This window comes from Pristis pectinata, chromosome 9 (assembly GCF_009764475.1).
Source record: "Pristis pectinata isolate sPriPec2 chromosome 9, sPriPec2.1.pri, whole genome shotgun sequence".
In the NCBI taxonomy this organism is placed as follows: domain Eukaryota; kingdom Metazoa; phylum Chordata; class Chondrichthyes; order Rhinopristiformes; family Pristidae; genus Pristis; species Pristis pectinata.
The window spans coordinates 31,348,208-31,369,387 of NC_067413.1; the positions used below are offsets into that span (position 1 = coordinate 31,348,208).

Below are 21,180 nucleotides of genomic sequence, written 5' to 3' on the forward strand. Positions count from 1 at the left end.
TGGGATGAGGCAAGAATCTTCTTGCTGCTTACTCCTTGGTTAAATATTCTAGCTTTAGCTGTAAAGGCTTGAGGATTTATACTCTCTCTCATCTGGCAATCATTTATTTCCCACCCAATCTTTTCATCCTGTTTGGCCTGTATTTCACAAGTGTTGTCAGTTCCCTTCCACTTTGGCCAACCAACTTTCACCTCAGACTTGCTACTATTATTGACTGGCTAGAAGGCTACTTGAAATATAATCACCAAGCTTCTTCAGGTTTACATCCAGAAACTTGAGAGGACATTAAAATCACAACAAAACCCTGTTTATTTATTCCCCCATTCCTCAGCAAGACTGCCCTCTAACTGAGCGTCAGAAGATAGGAGTGCCTTCTTGAACCGCTGCAGTTATACTTGTAGTGTTAGATAAAACTGAAGGGCTTCCCATACTACTTTCCAACTAATCATTTCATCACCTTTTCTTGGAGGTAGGAACATTCACGTACAACATGGAAAGAACTAGTAATAGTTACAACTGTTAACACCGTGCATTACCTAACTACATTTTCTTTGATCACTTATTTATTGTTTGTTAATTGTAAACATTTTGGTTTAACCAGGCTTGCAGATTGGATGTGAACAGTCATAGGAAGTAACTGTCCAATAACTGCTGGAACCTCAAAGTAGACTTGATTTGTCCTGCTGAGTGCTGAATTGAACTAACTAATGATTTACTACATGAGACTAGTCACAGAAGTTCAGAAGCAGCTAACTTCAGACATATGCTAGACACAAGAGTACTCAGAGTAAAATCAGACTCCTTCCAGTACACTTACCATTTACTTTTTGGAGCCCAGGTAAATGCTGTAGAACCTCCAATGTTTCACAGTACATGTTATTTTTCAGAGTTACATCAGAAAGGCTAAACAAAAAGTTGTGTCGATTGAGAACATCCGAACTGTCACAGGGCCATGTTGGGGAATTGGTTATCCAGTTAGATTCTGTGCATTAAAAATAAATTAAGATATAGGTTTTCTGAAGGCTAGTTCAGCAAAAAAAGAAAAATCAGTTTTGACATTGTTAAGAAAAGCTTAAATACTAAATATAACATGCATCCATCTTGAAAGATGATGTTTGGATAAAATAACAAATACCTCTTAATAGCCAAAGTGCTCTATTCACGCATCCTGCTTTAAGAAAGATTTCACCAGCAACGTTAACGATCTGGCATCTTGATGTAGTGAACTCACTAACAAGGCCTTTCAATATTGTAAAGTTCACTTGAATTTCTTGCAACATGTCCAAAACTTTTCTTCCCTACACAATAAAACAGATTGTACACAAAATTCAATTATAGTTCAGAACAAATTTAAAACAAAAAAAAATACAGAACCTGGAAACACAGAATTAAAACAAAACATGCTGGAAATACTCAGCAGGTTAGAAAACATCCATGAAGGGAGAAACACAGTTAATGTTTCAGACTAATGACTTCTCATCAGAACTGGAAGGTTCTGAGATGAATGAAGCATAAAACATTTTTGCAGCCACTTAGTGAGAACAACTTCTTTGTCTACTTGAGAATGGTAGGGGGCAGCCATGAAATTAGCAAGAGAAGACAGCCAAGAGCTTGAAAATCCAGACAGCACCTTCCAACCCCACAATCTCTACCAGCTAGTAGGTCAAGGGCAGCAGAAGCATGGGGAACACCACTATCTGGAAGTTGCCCTCCAAGCCACACACCATCCTGGCTTGGAAATATATCACCATTCCTTCAGCACTGCTGGGTTAAAATCCTGGAACTCTCACCATTACAGCATTGAGGGTACACCTACACCTCAAGGACTGCAGCGGCTCAAGACGGCAGCTCACCACCTTCCTCTCAAGGGCAATTCGGGATGGGCAATTAAATGCTGGCTCACATCCCTTGAATGAATATAAAAGAAAAGAATATATAAAAAAAGTAGTGACCATTTCAAAGGTAGAGGGTTACAAAGATTAAATAACCTCAAAAAAAATTCCTCACTCTGCTTGAAATGGGCAACCTTATTCTGAAACTGCAATGCTAGGTCCAGATTTCCCCTTACCTTCATCAGTCTACCCTTCCTACTACTTTTAAACTTGGTTTCAGATCATCCCACAACCTGTTTCATATCTCTTTTGAAAGATGCTATGGTCCTCCTCTATATCCTGGCTCTCTGGGTATGGTTTTCAATCACCATTGTAAATTGCATCAGTCTAAACAGCAGCTGGTGACATTTCAACGGTAGATTGCAAGTTTAAACATTCCTTTCCTATTTTAGGATGTTCAAATAAATAGGTGAAGAACTTGAATGCACACAGAGATTTGACAATGAGATATCAATTACTACACCTAAGAAATGGAGATATGAAAATTTAAACCACAGTAAAAAGGTAGCAAGCAGCTCAGTTTTGATTTTTTGATGCTAAAAAACAAAATGCAAAGCTTTTTTTTCCCACCAGGGTAAACAAGCCTTGAACATACCTTCCTCCACTGCTCACTTTTATAGTATGCAACCAACACAGATGTTCCAATCATACCAAGTAATTTCTTAGCTATGCCATTGATGTGTGACGTCTGGTACACTGAAGAAGTAAAACAGACAAGTATAAATGACAATATTTGTTGTGCCCCAATATTTAGTCACTCCCTGTCCAAATTTATGTTGCCAATCTTTGGGATTGCTGATGTCAATATTTATAATTGGAACTGCCTAGCTTTACAATGTGTACTTTCAAAGTAAACATTTACTTGTCACAATTGCTAGTGCATTGTGATGCCTTATCAATCCATCAGCCAGCTTCTCCACTTCAGCACTCTTCATTTTCTTAAATTTTGCTGCAATCTCCAGATCCAAGTCATTTTCCATTTTTAACTGGGAAGTGGTGTTTAGCATGTAGTGGGTGGGATTCCCTTATAGACTTCCTGACAATATTGACAAAAACATTATTTAACATCTATAGTTAGCTCACAGTTGAATAGGTAAGTTTAAGGTATAAAACTAAAAACCTGGAAGTTGAGAGTGTAAACCCCATTCAATACATCAGTCACAGGGTGACGTAGCCCCAGAAAATAACTATGAATTTTGGTAAACTGTCACAAACCCCAACTGACTTAATAAGAACATAACATAGCTGCCTAGTATGGGCAGTCTGTAACCCTAGTCTCACAAAGCATGTTTGCCCAATTTGCCCCAAGGGCTACCAGGGGTGGGTAATGAATTTGCTTTTCAAGTGGTTGAAGTCAAGAGGAAATCACCAAGTAAATTTCAAACGTACACCATCCCACCCTCCTCTGTGGAGGCAAAGGGATAGTTGACATTTTGGGTCCTTGTGCAAGGTCTTGACCCAAAACATTGACTGTCCCTTTCCTCTATAGTTGCTGCTTGACCCTCTGAGTTGCCCCAGCAATTTGTTTTTCTTGCTCCAGATTTCAGCAGCTGCAGTATCTCGTGTCTCTGTCATTTTTTCTGTGTGCCTTATCTGCTCTTCCCAGCATCATGCCAGTTCCTTGCCCAAGATCATTGCTGTGCTATACCCCAATCTTTAGCCTTACAATGTATTACATTAATTGTAGTTTGGAGCTTGGGCCCTCACACGCTCAGCCATCCCAATCCTTTACACATTTGCTGTCCAAAAGAGCACCCTCAAGAACACTACTCTGTTAATGATTTCTTTGATATTCTTCAGTACTAGACACAAGTGAAAAGGCTCAAATAGGCAAGTGGTGGGAGGGTGATTGCAAAGGAAATGAGAAAGATCATTCTGTGAGATACAGATGAAGCAGGGAGTAGATAAGAGAGTTCCAGAAAAATATATAATAAGGCATAACATTCGATCTCTGTAATAGACTAGGAAACTAACAGCTGAACATGGTTGTTGCATTTAATCATTGCCCAATGATCACTTTGCGAATTTGTGGATATCAGCCAAGAAAAAGGTCAGGCTTGGCTGTAAACTAACTTTTCACTAAAGAGTACACTAACCACTAATGAGGAATGTCACCTGGGACAAATAACCAGAAGATTCAGGGAACTGTACCTCAGAAAGAAATTACTGCTTTCAGTAACACTGACCATGGTATCACTGAATGATGTTAAAACCACAAGGGATCTGGAACCTATAAACTTTCAGATGACTACAACAAAATTTTCACATATACCGAGAAGAACTAGTGTAAAATTGCCCACCTACTGATATTGGCCTGGATTCTGGCAGTACCCAAATTTGTAGTGCAACCTGCAACTCAGTAACTAACAGCAACAATACTTTTCACTGATGTTTATCAAATGAACTCCACCTGCTTTTGCAAATTCACAGAAAGGGACTGCAGCTCCATTATCCTTGCTCTTTATAATAGCAATAGCAATGCATGTGGCAATTCTATGGATTTCACTTTGGGCATCATGATTCTGAAGCAAACTTTGAAATAAAATTCCCATCCTGTTCCATTCTCCTTTTTCTTTATATTGCTGTAAAACAAAATAAGATCAGACATCAGAATGCTCAAAAATCTAGTTATATTTAATCTGTATGTATAGTACAGAACATATTGCCAAATATGTGGGAATGTGGTAACTCTATATAGTACTTTTCCTAACTTTAAAAGTTCCAAAATATTATATAGCTAATGAAGTGGATTTGGTGGTTATTGTTGATATTTAGGATCTGTGGCAACCGAAAAAACACCAGTTCCATAGTAACAAGATAATGTTTTGAAATGCTGAAGCACTGGGAAGAATTCCTCACTCTTCTTCAAAAATGGTGTCACTGGATCCTTTATATCCACCTTGGAAGGGATTCAGTACCTTGGCTTAGTACCTAATCTGAAAGTTAACACTTCTAACCATACAGCATTGTTTTTTAAATTAATTTTTCAATGCCAGTGCCACTAGCAAGGCCAAAATTTAACACGCATCCCTAATTCTCCTTAATGATCCACTTTCATCAACCACTGCAGCTTTACCAGAAAAGGTACTTCAACAATACTTTTGAAGAGGGACTTCTATGATTTCCACAATGAAATAAGAATGGCAATATATCAACAGCTATAATTGCCTATGGAATAAAGGGAGTTCTAACAGAAATTAAGTTTCTATTCAGTTTTTAGTGGAAGTTGAATCCCTGTCCCACTTAAAACAATACAACCATTTTTAAGTTTGCAGGCTTAAGAGGAGGAACCAGCCACAAAAATCAAATGGCACTGTGATTACCCAGTTAAACATAGAATCAGGAATTCCTTTTTAAATTGAATTATTGGTTGGACACACGTAAAGATGACAATGAATATTTAAGTCAAAAGAATTATTTCAGTCGATAAGGCATTAATTGAGTGAATACATCTTTCTAGGTACTGAATGATTAGTAATAAATGTTTCTTAGTCATTTTTTAAATGGTTTCCGAAAGATTTTCAAATCTTCGGCCTACCGTTAATCTTCACAAAACTGTATCCCTTTTCTTTCAATTTGATAGCTTCCTTAACTTCCTTAGTTAGCCACAGATGGTGCGTCTTTCTCGTAGAGTCATTCTTCCTCACCGGAATATACCTATGCTGAGATTTATGACATAGCTCCTTAAATATCTGCCAATGCTGATCTAACACCCTATAGTTTATTCTCACAGTCCATTTTAGCCAACTCTACCTTCGTATCATTGGAATTGTCTTTATTATATTTAGGACACTAATTTCAGACTATGTTTTTCACTCTCAAACTAAATTTGAAATCCTTCCATGCTATAATCACACTTTCTCCTCAGGGATCTTTTAGTATGAAATCATTAACGAATCCTGTCTCAATATGCAATACAAGATCTAAAATAACCTGCTCTCTGGTTAGCTCCTTAACATATTGCTCTCAGAAACGATCCTACATACATTCTATGATCCTTGAGGCTGCCCTTGCCAACAACTTGATTTGTCCAATCCATGTGATAATCAAAATCACCCATGTTTAATGCCCTTGTTACATGCTCCATCATCTTTCTATTTATACTGAATGGCTACTGTTTGGGAGCCAATATACAATTCTCACCAATGACTTTTTTACTATTACGATTCCTTATATTCACTCAAACTGATTCTACATTTTGAACTTCTAAGCCAGCATCATTCCTCACCACTGTACTGAACTCACCCTTGTTGGCTACAAGCTCTTTGCAAAGCCCAGTGTCAAGCTGCTGCTGGACTCCTTCATGGAATAGATTTCAGGTTTTCCAACAGGCTTTCCAATCCACCAAACATTTGGTTAAGCACAACCACCAGTCTTTCCTTCAAATTAGCCAATCAAGATCCTCATTCAAGACCTTTGTAGCAGAACTGGTGTGAACTTCACTGTATGAATTAGACTAACACGATACAAGCAAGATATAATCAGGGTATGAATGGATAAAGATGACTTAGAAATAGGCATGGAGGAGGAAGGAAAATTGAGGAAGTTTCAATAAAATAGGATGAAAACAATCCAGAAAGGTAAAGAATGGAAGTTTGCAAATTTATGTGAATTAAAACTGACCATTAAAAGGATATGGGAAGTGTCTGACCAATTTTGTGATGTGTGGTCTGTTTCTGTTTTGCAGTATTGTTATAAAACATCATAGAATATGAGCAATAACCTGATAACATGTAAAAGCATAACAAATATTTACCTAATAATTTGAAGCACATTGGGATGCAATGTAATGCTAGTCTAAGCACTTGAAAATTATTGAAGCTTGCTCTTTTTTAAGCTTTTCTACAACTCCAGTTGGAATATTTGAAATACGAATGCAAAACTTCATTATATGGGTCTCCAGCTTTGATTTGTCAACAAAACCAAAAGTTTCAGCATCTACATGTAAACCAAGATTCGGTTTATTAAAAAAAATCTTTTCCTGGTTTAGTGAGAAATAACTATCACTACAGATAAGACTGATATAGTTAATAGCAAATTTTATGGCAGTAAAGGACAATGTTATAGAATGGAACTCAGTGGGTCAGGTAGCATCTACGGAGGGAAATGGATAGTCAACATTTCAGGGTGAGACCCTGCATCTGGACTGCCAGTCCCGATGAAGGGTCTCGACCCGAAACGTCAACTGTCTGTTTCCCTCCATGAATGCTGCCTGACTCGGTTCCTCCAGCATTTTGCTTGTTGCTCCAGATTTCCAACGTCTGCAGTCTCTCATATCTTATTATAGGACAGAACAAGGGTAGATAGCAAATGAAGTCTGAAGTGGATCTATGATAACACTGAAGGAAAAAAGGCAGTCTTTTTAATATGGAAAAAAACATTTCTCCTACTTGGCAACACATATTTTTAATTAAGAGGCGAAAGGTGTCAGCAAGAGTTGATTATTCTGGTTGAACATAGGCCTGTTTTAAGTAGTGTATTTGAACTTCCAGAAGACTTTTGATAAGGTCCTACATACGAAGTTAGAGAGAAAAATTAAAGCAAATTGGACTGAGTGATATAGCAGCTTGGATTGAAAATTGATTGACAGGGAACAGAGCAAGAATAAATGGTCTTTCTCCAGGTAGTAGTCAGTGACTATTGCTCACCGCCAGCTATTCACAGAATAAATCCAATGATTTGGATGAGAGAACTAAATGTAACATGTCTAAATTTGCAGACAACATAAAGGTGGGGGAAGTGAGAACTAGAAGGAGAACACAAAGAGTTGGGTGAGTGGGCAAATGTATGGCAGATGCAGTTTAAAGTGGACAAATGTGAGGATATCCACTTTAGTTCTAAAAAGAGAAAGACAGATTATTTTCTGAATGGTGATGACTGGGATGCAACAAGACTTGGATGCTCTTATATACTAGTCACTGAAAGCCAACATTCAAGTGCAGCATGCAGTTAGGAAGATAAATGGTATGTTGGCCTTCATTACAAGAGGATTACAGAAACAAGGCTATCTTGTTGCACCTGGACAGGGCCTTGGTGAGATCTCGTTTGGAGTTTTGTGGGCAAGGAGGAATAAGGATGTTCTTGCCATGGAGGAAGTGCAATAAAACTTTACTGGACTGATTCCTGGGATGATAGGACTGAGGTATGAGCAGGAACTAAATTGCTTTGGCCTATATTCATGAAAAGAGGTCTCATAAATCTTCAGAATTCTAACATGCCTGGGCAGACTTGATACAGGAAGGATATATTCCTGATGATTGGAGAGTTTGAATGGTCTGCTCCTATTTTCTACATTTCTATAACCATTGCACAACCTCCTATCCAACAACCTTTGTCATCTCCATTTCCTATATTTTATATAATAAAACGTTTAAAGAGGTTGAAAAATAACACAATTTGCTTTAACTTTTCTATCATGCTTTGTGCGGGTGTGTTCTGTGGATTAATTCATTAATTCCTCAGGACTCCAAAACTAGCCCCAGCTGAAAGGTCTCCATGTCATAAATTTTCTGACTGTAGCACCTCAGAAGAAAACTTAATGCATTCCTCAAACTGATTTTAAAATGCTGATTTTTTAAAAATACATAAACAAAGAAAATAAGTATCCACAAACCTCTATTTCAGCTATTGCAAAATTCAAGTCAAACACTGCTTCTGCTTCAGTTTGATGAGAACGTAGCCTGGAGAGGGAAAAAAATATACAGCATGCAACTTTCAAAAGTGAATTGAATAAATATTTGAAAATATAAAATGCAGGGTTATGAGGAAAAAAGAAAGGGAAAAGGAATAATTGGATAACTTTCAGAGTGGCAGCACAAACATGATGGATCAAATGGCCTTCCTTGTGTTGTATGATTCCATTTGAGCTGGTAGCATTTTACGAGAGAGCAGTTTTGAAAATTTTGAGCAAATCCTTCAGTGTGGTTCAGCAAGTTGGAGGTCTCACTGTTGAAAAGGTAGCATGATCAAAAATGAGGCTGGGATTGACTGTCCAGACAAGAACTTAGGAACTCAGTAATATACATCAGAAAGGCCACTTTAGTTTCCAACTCCTAACTGAAGAGTTAAAATGGAAGAGCGAAACAGACAATAGCTTACCTGGGTTTAAGGGCCATGATTAAATGTATTTCTTGATGAGATGCTTGCAGTTGATTCAGCAGATGTATCATGTAATTAAACTGGTCCAACTGGAACTTAAGTCCTGCTTCTATAAGCTGAAAATTTAGCCAATTGTTTTCATGTAAAAAAAAATTAAATATCCAAAATATGATATTGTGAAGCAAAGTACAGGAGTTCTCTCAAATTGTGGACAAGACTCATTTCTCAATCACCATCACTAAAAGCATTTATCTGCACATTATTCTTTGTGGGAAATTGTGCAAAAATTGACTCCCTGCTTCTTATTATAATGGTAATACACTTCAGAAACTGGCTATTGTAAAGTCCCGAGATCATGAAAGGGACTAAGTTAATACAAGTCTTTTCATATCTACATTGCTCTGGGTAACACTAATCCTTAAAGAAATGTTCTAACCTTCAGAAAAGGTCTACAATATTCATTTCATGTTTTCTGTGTTTTTCCAAATCAGGGATTGTTGATTAGAATCAGATGAGAGTGCTGTCCTAAGAGGAGATGATGAGTACGATTAGAATTTTTTCTCTGAAGCGATATGTGATCCCACAGAAGCAAACAATTTTCAACAAGCTATTTCCTCTGGTTGTGGTCTAAAACTAGATCTTGGAAAAAAAGGGGGGGGGGGGGCAACTATCTAGCACTGACGAGGAACATTTTCTATCCATGAGAGCTATTAATGCTCCATTGTTGAGTATATTCTGGGCTGAATGATAGACCTTGGGAATCAGTGGATGTGGGGATCGGGCAGGAAAATCAAATTGATGCTGAATATCAACATGGTTTTAACGAGTGACAGTGTAGACTTCTGGGGCCATGAACATAAGCGCTATTCTTATTTCTTATGTTGTTACATATCTGATTGATTGCTCTACTACTGTGTATTTCAGGTACAACACAAACTTGGAGCATAACTATCCATTCAAGTAAATGCAAAATAATGATGTTGAAAATCACAAATAAAAACACATGTTAGAACTGTGCAGCAGGTCAAGCAGTGTCTGTAGGGAGAAAACATTTAATGTTTCAAGTCAATCACCTTTCAGAATTGGAAAATATTGTGGCATTAGAAACTGTTCAACAGCATATCTTTCAATTCTGATAATTGACATGATAGTTAACATTCTGACTTGCAATGTTAACCATTTCTCAATCCATAAATGCTGCCTAATGTAGAACATCATTAGTAGCAAGAGTACACTGCTCAGCTCCAAAACTGCTCCACCATTCTGCAAGATACTTTACATCAGCACCACTATTCTACAGTAACCTATATCCCTTGAATCTTTTAAGATCCAAAAATCCATCGATCTCTACCATGAACATATTTGGCGACTAAGACTCCACAGCTCTCTTAAGCAGAGAAATTCTGAAGAGATACACTATCATCTAAGCAGAGATATTTCTTCTCATCCCAGTCTTGAATGGCTAACCCCATACTTTGAAATGTGACCCCCTGGTTCCTGCACTCCATTCAAGGGAAATATCATCCCTGGACCTACCTGTAAGAATTTTGTATGTTTCAATGAGACCACCTCTCGTTCTCAATTCTACAAAGTTCAGACCCAGACTACTTAATTTCTCCTCACAGGGCAATAACCCCACCAATCCAAGGAAGCATTCTGGCAAACCTTTGTTGGACTTCCTCTATCGCAAATATATCTTTTCTGGAGTATGGAGATCAAACCTGTACACAATATTCCAAATGAAATAATTGAAGACATTTTTATGTACTCAAATCCTGCTGCACTGAAGGCTGACACTGCATTTACCAACCCAATTGCTTGCTGTTTCCAGTGGTTTTTGCTAAGGCATATTTGCTCAAGAGAATTCACTGCAATTAGCTCTGTTTAAAAGTGACCCTTTTGTAATGGTTTCACTTTTTTTCAAATTCTCAATTCTAAATCATCAAAACTATATTTTGAAGTCTTCAAATAAACATAGAAATAAAATATCTAAAATGTCCTTATCAATACTGGAATAATCAAAAATTACAAATCATTGTATTTCATTTTTAAATTAAAGATTTGGCAACCAGAGTCAGCAGAGAATGAACTATGAAATGTGCAGTAAAATTCCATAGAATTTTTGCAGATACAAGAGTTCACAATCCAAAATCCATGCTGGCAGACCAAACCAATTAGTCCCATTCCATCAGTCTACATATTATTTTCCCTCTGGTGCCTTATGAATTCCCATTTGAAAATTAAGACTGACACAATTTTCCACAATTCCCACAAATGTTTCCACAATCTTAAGGTAGCAACTTCCAAACGGAAATACATTCTCCAGTGACAGATGGTATCTGTGTAAATAGAAGGGCAGGAGTGACGCCAGGAACAGGGCAAGAAAATGGATATGAGCAATAGAGTGCACCTGAAAACCCAAGGCTGTTGGCATCAATTGTCTCTCACTCCAGCCCAGCCCACTGCTGAGTGGCATTCCCTCAGCATCGGCACAGAGGGACAAGGAAGGGGCAATCCGAGAGCTGGAAAGCAAGAGTAAGCATAGGGAAGACTTAGGAGGGTGGGGAAGTGAAAAGCAGGAAAAACAGAATGCCCGAGGGAAAAGCAGAGGGGAGTTGCCCAACTCCAGGAAGGAAGGCAGCTGAGCAGCAGGGTTTCTTTAGAGGAGGACATCCATGAAAAGAGAGGAATTTCAGAGAAAAGGAGGACTAAGGATGAGAGGGATCAAGTGGAAGAGGTGATAATGAACAAGGGCATTTATGCCTGAGGTGTCCACTCAATGTATGTGTACATGATCAGGCGAGTTCCGCTCCCCAGTACAAAGTTCAGGACCTGGAACATTAGGACCCTCATGAACAGCCCCAAGATGGTCGATCTGCCATCGTAGCCCCGGAATATTTTGACATCACCAACTTGAGTAAGTTTCTGTGGCAGGATAATGACCAGCTCAAAGAACAAGCTGGAGGGTACACATTCTTAGGGAAAACTAGAAGAGGAATGCTCTCTTCATAGGTGGGTTGTGCTCTCAAGAATCTCTGTTTTCTTAGCAACTTCCCCCGTGGGGTAACTGAACAGTTGTAACACAAAACACATAACACAAAAGTAGCACACTATGGACTTTGATGTGCACACTATGGTCTTTGGTGTTCCCCACTCTGGGAACTATGGATGTGTTTAAAGAGAACTTTTACATCCACCTTGACGAAGTCTGGACCATGCCCCAGGAGACAAAATGATAATCCTGCATGACTTCGACATCAGGGTCAGAAAGAAAAACGCAATGCTCTGGGAAGGCATGATTGGCAAGGAAGGAATAGGGAAACCTAAGTCCAACAGAGTCGTTTTCCTGATAAACCTTGGAAGTTTTTGTCATAATCAAAATTCTGTTTTACCAGATAGACATGCACAAAACCTCATTAAAAATTCCCTGATCCTGGCACTAGCACCTATTAAATTATACCAATCCCAATCAAGAAACTACAAGGATGTCTGCATCACCTGCGCCATAATGAGTATTTACTGTGAGGCTAACTACCATCTATGCTGTTAACTCATTCAGCTTGGCCCCAAAACAATGGAGGTAAAAGAAACACATCTGCAAGGAAATCAATGCTGAAGGCCTCAAGGACACCATAACATTGCTCTTCTCAGGTAACCTCACCATTCCCAACCAGCGGGGGCTAGACTGTGCAGAATCTTGATGCCCTGAAATCCACATAAATGTGGAGAGCCTCTTAGTTTCTCTACCAGAAAACACTAGGAATGGTTTGATGAGAATAATAAGGAGATCCAGGATTTAATTAATTGAAAATGCATCGTGCCCTTAGACTGATAGCTCTACCCTACCTCAAGAAAAGGCTGAAGTTCATGAGAAAATCCTTGACCTAAGAAACTGAGTAAAAGCAGACAAGGTCTGGCAATTTGTGATAACTATGTCAAGCAAATTTGAGCAATTTGAATGCCCATCTACAGTCCTACCACACAAAGATCCATCCCACTGAGAGCCAAAAACAGAGGTGAACTTATCAAGGGAGAGAGGCAATCAGTATCTCCTGGAAGGAACACTTAGAAGAATTCTTCAACTGTGACTCCCTCTTTGTTGCATGTGTCCTTGACTCTGTTCCACAGCAAACTATTAATCCAGTCTTGCTGCCACTCCTAAGCATCAAGGCAAAAAGGCCATATGTTAATTGAAAAATAAGGCCTCAGATGCAGGTAATATCTCTGCTGAAACTTAGAGAAAAAGTTCAGTAACTAATTCACAACCTCATCTCCCACATTTGGGAAGTGTTGGACACACTCAGGGATGTCAGAGATTTAGTAATCATGGCCATCTTCAAGAACAGAGAAAGATCCTATTGCAGTAACTGCAGAGAAGTCTCCCTTCTGTCTGCTACAGGGAAAGTCATTGCAAGAGTCCTCCTCAGCTGCTACTTCCAGTGGTGGGAGAGTTGCTTCAAGTCACAGTGTGGACTTTATTCATCTAGAGGAAGAATGGACATGATCTTCATCGAGTGTCAATGTGGCCTTTTCTGACCTTATAGATTTGACTATCCACAGAAGTTCTTTTCCACCTCATATGTACTTCATGAATCCACGCAACCTGCCATCTAAGCTAGTCCCATTTGCCAACATTTGACCCATATTTCTCTAAACCTTTCCCATGTACCTGTCCAAATGTCTTAAATCTTGTTACTGTCAAGCACTTCCTCTGGCAGCTTGTTCCACATACACACCACCCTCCGTGTGAGAAAGTTGCCCCTCAGGTTCCTATTAAATCTTTCCCCCCTCACAAACATTTGCCCTCTAGTTCTTGATTCCACAACACTGGGGAAAATACTGTGTGCATTCACCGTATCTATGCCCATCATGATTTTATACACCTCTACAAGGTCACCCCTCAGTCTCCTATGCTCCAAGGAACAAAGTCCTAGTCTGCCCAACCTCTCCCTATAACCCAGTCCCTCGAGTCCTAACAACATTCTCGTATATCTTTTCTGCACTCTTTCCAGCTTAATGGCATCTTTCTTATAGAAGAGTGACCAAAACTGAATACATTACTCTAAGTACTGCCTCAACAACATCTTGTACAGTTGCAACATAACATCCCAACTTTTATTATCAGTGCCCTGACTGATGAAGGCCAGTGTGCCAAAAGCCTTCTTCAACACCCTGTCTACCTGTGACACCACTTTCAGAGGATCTTAACCAACAGGTCCACAACATACCTAATCTCAGTGCAGACTGGCATCATGTGAAGCTGCATTATTGTCTCAACACTTTTCACAACTGTTCTCACCACAATGCTGCATTTCACATCCAATAAGCTGGGATGGACTTAATTTACAGGACAACTCAGAAACTGGTCAGCCTTCCAGTACCCAAAGTCCCCCTGATCTTTGCTCATCAAGCTGCAGTAGGCAGACAATATGTGCCAATGCATACAGTCACAGGCCAAGCCCCAAATCATCATTCACTCATTCATTGACCCTAGACAAGGGTGTTGAAGATGTAGTGCAAATTATATTTTTCAATGGTTACAAATCTATTGTCTTGACTGGTATTTTGTTGCTTCCATCAGAAAAAGAAACTTCTAGAGAAATTTGTTTATCTCACTCATCTTCTCCTTCTTGGGTCATGATTTTCCCTTCAACGTAGGCAGACCACACAATGAAATTCACTATCACCTTCAGCACGTCAGTACTATCTCAGGCCATCCAAGGAAAAAAAAAACTATTTGGAGATCAAGATCTCAAAATTGGCATAAAGTTCATGGTCTACCACGTAAATGGTAATCCCTACCCTCCTGTAATCTTCTCAGAATTGTGCTACATATAGCAGGCACTTCAAAGCACTGGACACAAGCCAGTTACACTGCCTCAACAAAATCCTCCAAAGCCTTTGGTGGGATAAGCAAACCAATGTCAGTATCCTGTTCCAGACCAATATCTCAACATTGAGAATGACTGAATAATTTAGGTGTCAATGAGTAGGCTGTATCATATGCATGCCCAAAGCTAGAATCCTGAAACAGACACTTTTCCAAGCTCTGTCATTGCAACAGATTACTAGATGATAAGGAGAGATTCAAGAACATTCACAAACCTTCATGGCATCAACTCATGGGAACACTGGCCGATGACCACATTTGCCAGGAATACACGGAAGACAAGCAAAAACAAGTGTACCATCACTGAAACTACCTGTCAAACCACCCCACCCACCATCCCCTTCTCTTCCCAATCAAGCATCTTCTGTTCCACCTGTGGCAGAGTCTGTGGTTCCCACTTGGCTTCATCAGCCATATCAAAACACACTAGTGGAAGCAAGTCATCCTCGATCACCAGGGACTGCTTACAAAGGAAATGATAAGGGAGATAAGCAGTCTCAAGAGTAGTTTCTTTTTCTTACGGAAGCAGCAAAGTACCGATTAAGATAATAGTTTCAGAAATACTGTAAAGATAATATATGCACTACATCTTCAATACCCTGATTTATTCTTAACTAATTAAAATCTCCTATTTATAAATTCATTGTGATTACACACAACTTTAACTCGTTTCTAATTTTTTCCACGACTCATCTGTTTCTCAAAGGAACAGAGAGGGTGACTGACAGAGATTAGATATATGGAGGCAGATAAAGGCAAGGGAAGGACAGGAAGACAAACAGAGTTTGTGATAGAAAAAGATAGAGGAGATAGGGGCAGAATCAAGTGAGAGATAATTGGTTGACAATTTCTTTCCTCCCACAGATGTTGTTTGACCTGCTGAGTTCCTCCAGCACATTGTTTGTTGCTCCAGATTCCAGAATTTATAGTCTCTTGTGTCTCAAGAGGTAATCGGTTTATTATTGTCACATGTACCAAGTACAGTGAAAAACTTTGTTCTGCATGCCATTCATACAGATCATTTCACCACATCAGTACATTGAGGTAGTACAAGGGAAAAGCAATAACAGAATGCAGAATGGGAGTGTTACAGTTACAGAGAAAGTGCAGTGCAGGCAGACAACAAGGTGCTAGGCCATAACGACATAGATTGTGAGGTCAAGAGTCCACCTTATCATACAAGAGGTCTGTTCGATAGTTTTGTAATAGTGGGATAGAATACATAGACTAAGGTAGAGAGTCAGAGGTCAGGAGGTGGGAAAAAAACCCAAAAAAAAACCAAAGGGAAGATAAGAGTGAGATAGAGACACAAACAAAGGGCAAAGAGAAACAGAATCAAGCATATACACTCATTCATGTTTGTTGTCAATTCGGTATTAAAAGCAAATGAAGAAACAAGTTCAACTAATGTGATCTCTTCAAAGATATTAATAGTTAATGTTCAAAATCCGTAAGTTTGCTTACAAAGCTACCAAATAAAAGTAAAGCAATTGTTTCTACCTTGCAAGTTATTATTATGAGATCAGGAACCAGGGCCCTCGAATCTGTGGATGCTACAAGATCAAATACATTCGGTACAATTTCAGCATCTGGCTAGAAAAGATAATAAATCTGTTGAACCTTTAGCAGTTCATTTATTGCACATCAATTTCAATTTTTTTTTGATAACCGAAATCCTTCATTCCTTTAAAATAGTTATGTGGAGCGACTGGAGAAGATGAGATTGTTCTCCTTAGAAGAAAGAAGATTGAGGGGAAATTTTGAAAAGATGTTCAAATTTATGATGGGTTCTGATCAAGTAGATAAGCAGAAGCTGCCTCAACTGACAGAGCATGCAGTTTTGAGAGAAACTGGCATAAAAAAAACCCACAGAGATTGAGGTAGAGTGATTTTATACAACTATTATGACGTCAGATGCATTGTCTGAGATGTGGATGGAAGCAGGTGCAATTCTAATTTTCCAAAGGGCAATTGGATATAGGTTTTAAATGAAAAACACTGTAGTCATGGACAGAGAGAACTATAGGTCCATTAGGAAGCATCTTAACAGATCTTATGCACAATGAACTGAACTACTGCCTCCTGTATGGCAAGATTCTAAGAACATTAGTTTGCTAAATATTATAAGTACTTCACTTTGTGGTGCAGTTCTTTGAGTAAAAGAAAGCCAGCTTGAAAGATTTCCTACGTTTCACGGGAACGATGTTTGACACTTTATTGGGAAGTTTTCTGTGAAAATTTCTTACCTTGTATTTCCTTGGAGAAAGGAAAGTTTCCAGACACTACTGCCTACCTATAATTTAACAATTCTACCTGGTGTTTTGAAGTTTCAATATTCAGAATTCAGTCCAAATGAGAAGTTGTGGCAGGTGCAATTCACCAACTTTCATGGTTTATAATTCAAATATTATCATATTTAAAACTAATACTCTCTGATTACTAACTGTCTGATACAGGATTCATTCAGAGTACCCTGTTACAACATTGGTCATGCTAAGACAACAGGGACTGATACATCCCAGTTCATTGAAATTGTCAGTCTTTATTTCTAGTTGTTTTGCACAGTATCTAATGCAGAGATAGGACAATACAGTAACTTCTATTAATAAAGTACTCACCAAGATGTTCATATTTATGGCCAGATTGAGTATTTCAAATATGTCTTGGCACCTTTGCAACTTCAACAATGTGAAAAGCAATCTATTCATCACTTGGCAACTGTGGTAAGTGCCAGGCTGAAAATTTCTGTAGTAGTTTCGGAATATTCTTACTGAATAGAAAAGACAAAGAAAGTTCTTTCATTGCTAATTTTCTCATGCTTGCAGTGGCATCAATTTGTTTGATCAATGAAAGAAGACTTTCCACTCCACTAATTTAGTTAATCACAGGGGCCACAAATTTTACAACAAAACCTACATTGACTTCCCAATTAAAGCTGGCAAAACTGAAGCCCAAATGCTATTGGACTTCAATAAATTTGAAATCCAACCTTCCTTGCTATGACTGATAGCAAACCCTTCTCATCTCAGCTTATTTGGCTGAACCCAGATGGATGATTCACCTCATAGTCAACTTCTGGCTAGATTTTGGCAGTTTACTATTGTCTATCTTTATACTATTAGATCATATTGGCAGAATTAGCAATAGAAACTCAGAGAAAAAGTGGTGGTCATTCATCCCACTGCCTGTATTGGCTTTGATTCTGTTATATAATTAGTTCCTTCTCCGTTGCCCTGCAAAAATGATCTTTTTGAAAGTTACCACTGAAACCACTTCTGCCTTCCTTTCAAGCAGTGCATTTCAGATTTCAGAAAATTTGAGGACAATCATTTTCTCAGTATGGGTTCCCTCTCAGATTGAATAATGTAGCTCAGAGGATGGGTAAAACAGGCAGTTTAATTATTTTCAAAGTTAATCCTAGATTATCAGTTACTAATAAAGCAAATAAGGAGAGAATGGAGTAAGCAGGAGGGCTAACTTTCTTTTGCAGTTTTCAGTTCATGGAAGTTACCAATACAGTACTAAAGTTGCTCCTGTCTCCTGTAATACCAGTTTCTTTTATAAATAATACAAGTCATTAGCCTAAAATTTCCAAGGAGCTATCTGCAAGTGTCACATGCCTAGCCCCTAACTTGCCTTGTCTTGATCTTTCAGTGGGAATTTATCCATAAAGCAGTTCCAACCTGATCAACATGGTCTGTGCAGCAAGAGGCCTTTCTGGCCATATGGCATTATGGTTTTATGACAACTGGCTAAGCCACATCCCCAGGCTTAACCAGCTGTGAAAATTGATAGACAGCTTGAATGTTTGCAAATATATCTGACATTCAAAAACATTCAACATTATTTTAAAAAATAATCAAACGAAAAAGTTTTAACATTTTTAAATAATTAAATATTAATTATTTAAAAGTGCCAATAACAAAAATCACATTCAAATATTTATGAAAACAAAAGATATAAATAACTAGAAACACCTCTCTTCCTTGCATTCCTTCCTCTCATTGAAATAAAAGCAGTCACTGAAATTGCCAGGTGCTTATACCAATGTAAGAAATATACTGGTGCAAGAAATGTTACAGTTCTATCAAAAGCAATGAGGAATACTACATTGATAACAACTTCAGAGAAAATGCCAGAGCAAGCTGATTCCTACCTGCACGGAGAAAGAGATACAGATTTCCTGACTCCATAAATTTCTGAACAATCTCCATACAAAACTGAAAATTGTAAAATATTTATGTAAAGTAAGTTTTCAGTGGATCACTCTGAAATCTATCAGTTCCAATAAGGTAAATGCACGCAAACTTTTCTTCATTTTCAATTCTAATGTGAGAATCACAATACAAAACTGGAAAAAATCTAATATAATTCTCTGACAACAATTCAAATTACTATTGAATATTTTCAAAAATAAGAACAGAAGAATAGAAGCATTAATAGACCATGCAGCTCCAAAGGCCTGCTCCACCATTAATGTTATGACAAGTTATGGTATCTGACTATTTTCCTGTCTGATCCCCAAATCCCTTGATATCCTTGGTGTCCAAAAATCTATCCACCTCTTTTCAAATTATATTCAAGGACAAGTGATTCACAGCACTCTAGTATAAAAAAAATCCAAAGATGTATAATGTTTTGGTAAAGAAATTTCTTATGTTGGTCCCAAACAGCTAACCCCTACCACACGCTTATCCTGAGACTAGAATAATAGAGCCATACAGCACAGAAATGGGCCTTTCAGCCAACCATGCCCATGCCAACCTTCTGGCCATTTACACTAATTCAGGACCATACCCCTTTTATGGCCTTGCCTATTTGTGTCTGTCTAAATGCCTCTTAAATATCTGATTCCACCCTCTTCTCTGGTAGCGAGTTCCAAATATCAACCACTCTTTGTATGAAAAAAAAACTTACCCTTCAGATCAATTTTAAAACACCTTCCTCTCACCTTAAGCCTGCACCCTCTTGTTTTTGATACCCTGGACCTGGGAAAAAGATTTTGTCTATCTACCATACAAATGCCTCTCATAATCTTGTATGCTGTATCAGGTCACCCCTCAACCTCCCTTGCTCCAGGGAAAACAAGCCCAGCCCATCCAATCTCTCCCCATAACTGAAGTCCTCCAACCCAGGCAACATCCTGGTGAATCTCCTCTGCACTCTCTCCAGGGTGATTACATCCTTCTTATAATATGGTGACCAGAACTGCACACAATATTCCATGTACATCCCAACCAGTGCTTCATAAAATTGCACCAAAACATCCCAACTCTTATATGCCAGCTGTCTCCAAGTCAGAAGACATCTTGGCATCTAAATGTCAACTTCTTAAATGTTTCTAGAGATCATCTCTCATTTCAAAAATTTCTAATGCAGGCCAATAAAACTAAATCTTTCCACATAGGGAAACCCTCTCATTACAGTGGATCAATGCTGTACCTTCTCTAAGGCCAAAGTAAGTTTTCTTAGATTCAGAAACTAAAACTTTAAACAGCTTAGCAGGTGTGCTCTCATCACAACTCTGTAAATCTGCAGCAAAACTTGCTTGCTCTTGTAATCCAACCCTCTTGCTATAAAGGCACTAACCATTTACCTTCCTAACATTTTGCTGAAATTGCTTGTTAACTTTCTTCGTAAGTGAATTAGCACAAAGATTCCTCTGTGCAACAATATTTACTAGATTTTTTGCCATTTAATAATTATTTTTGTGTTCATTTCAAAGGAGTGAAGTGAATCATGTTTCCCCTGTTTCCTAAATGCTTAAACCTTCTATGTTTCTTCTTTGACATTTTGCATTATCTTCAAAGCTCACCTTCTCAATTAGTTTTGTAGCATCAATAAACCACCTGAATGTCACTAACATTTTTTTCATCTCAATCATTAATGCAGATTATGTGTAACTCAGGGTCCAGTGCAATCTGCCAGTTACAGCCTGCCAACCTTAAAAAAGACCTGTTAATTCCTATGCCTGATTTCCTATCCTTTAACCAATCCATAATCTATGCTGATATATTACTCCCAACTATATGAATCTTTATGTATAAATATTTTATGCCATATCATATCAAATGCCTTTTAAAAATTCAGAAATGTTCTGTCTACTTGTTTCCCCAGGATTTATCCTGCTGGTAAACATATTCAAAAACTATTAAATGCGTTAAATATGATTTCCTTTCATAAACCCATAGTAATTTCATGATATAATTTTCTAAATGACCTCTAACACGATTTATAGTTTTTTTTTCAACAATAGATACCAAGTTACATGTGTAGTTCCCTGTTCCTTCTCTCCCTCCT

At 38.2% G+C, this 21,180-nt stretch overlaps 2 protein-coding genes across 2 annotated transcripts in view; both read right to left on the minus strand.

Annotated features, from left to right (window-relative positions):
* The window catches only part of LOC127574491 (protein TOPAZ1-like), an 8,288-nt gene extending 6,427 nt beyond the window's left edge, over positions 1–1,861 (minus strand). Inside the window, exons 1-3 of the mRNA XM_052023518.1 lie at positions 1,791–1,861; positions 1,136–1,298; positions 818–982 (exon numbers count right to left, since the gene is read on the minus strand). Of these exons, the coding sequence (XP_051879478.1) occupies positions 818–982; positions 1,136–1,298; positions 1,791–1,793 (331 nt within the window). The 5' untranslated portion in view covers positions 1,794–1,861. The remainder of the gene's footprint in view (positions 1–817; positions 983–1,135; positions 1,299–1,790) is intronic.
* Positions 1,862–4,255: 2,394 nt separating this feature from the next.
* The window catches only part of LOC127574492 (protein TOPAZ1-like), a 53,804-nt gene continuing 36,879 nt past the window's right edge, over positions 4,256–21,180 (minus strand). The window contains exons 11-16 of the mRNA XM_052023519.1: positions 19,037–19,100; positions 17,499–17,650; positions 16,381–16,473; positions 8,991–9,106; positions 8,506–8,572; positions 4,256–4,474 (exon numbers count right to left, since the gene is read on the minus strand). Coding sequence (XP_051879479.1) covers positions 4,256–4,474; positions 8,506–8,572; positions 8,991–9,106; positions 16,381–16,473; positions 17,499–17,650; positions 19,037–19,100 — 711 coding nt within the window. The remainder of the gene's footprint in view (positions 4,475–8,505; positions 8,573–8,990; positions 9,107–16,380; positions 16,474–17,498; positions 17,651–19,036; positions 19,101–21,180) is intronic.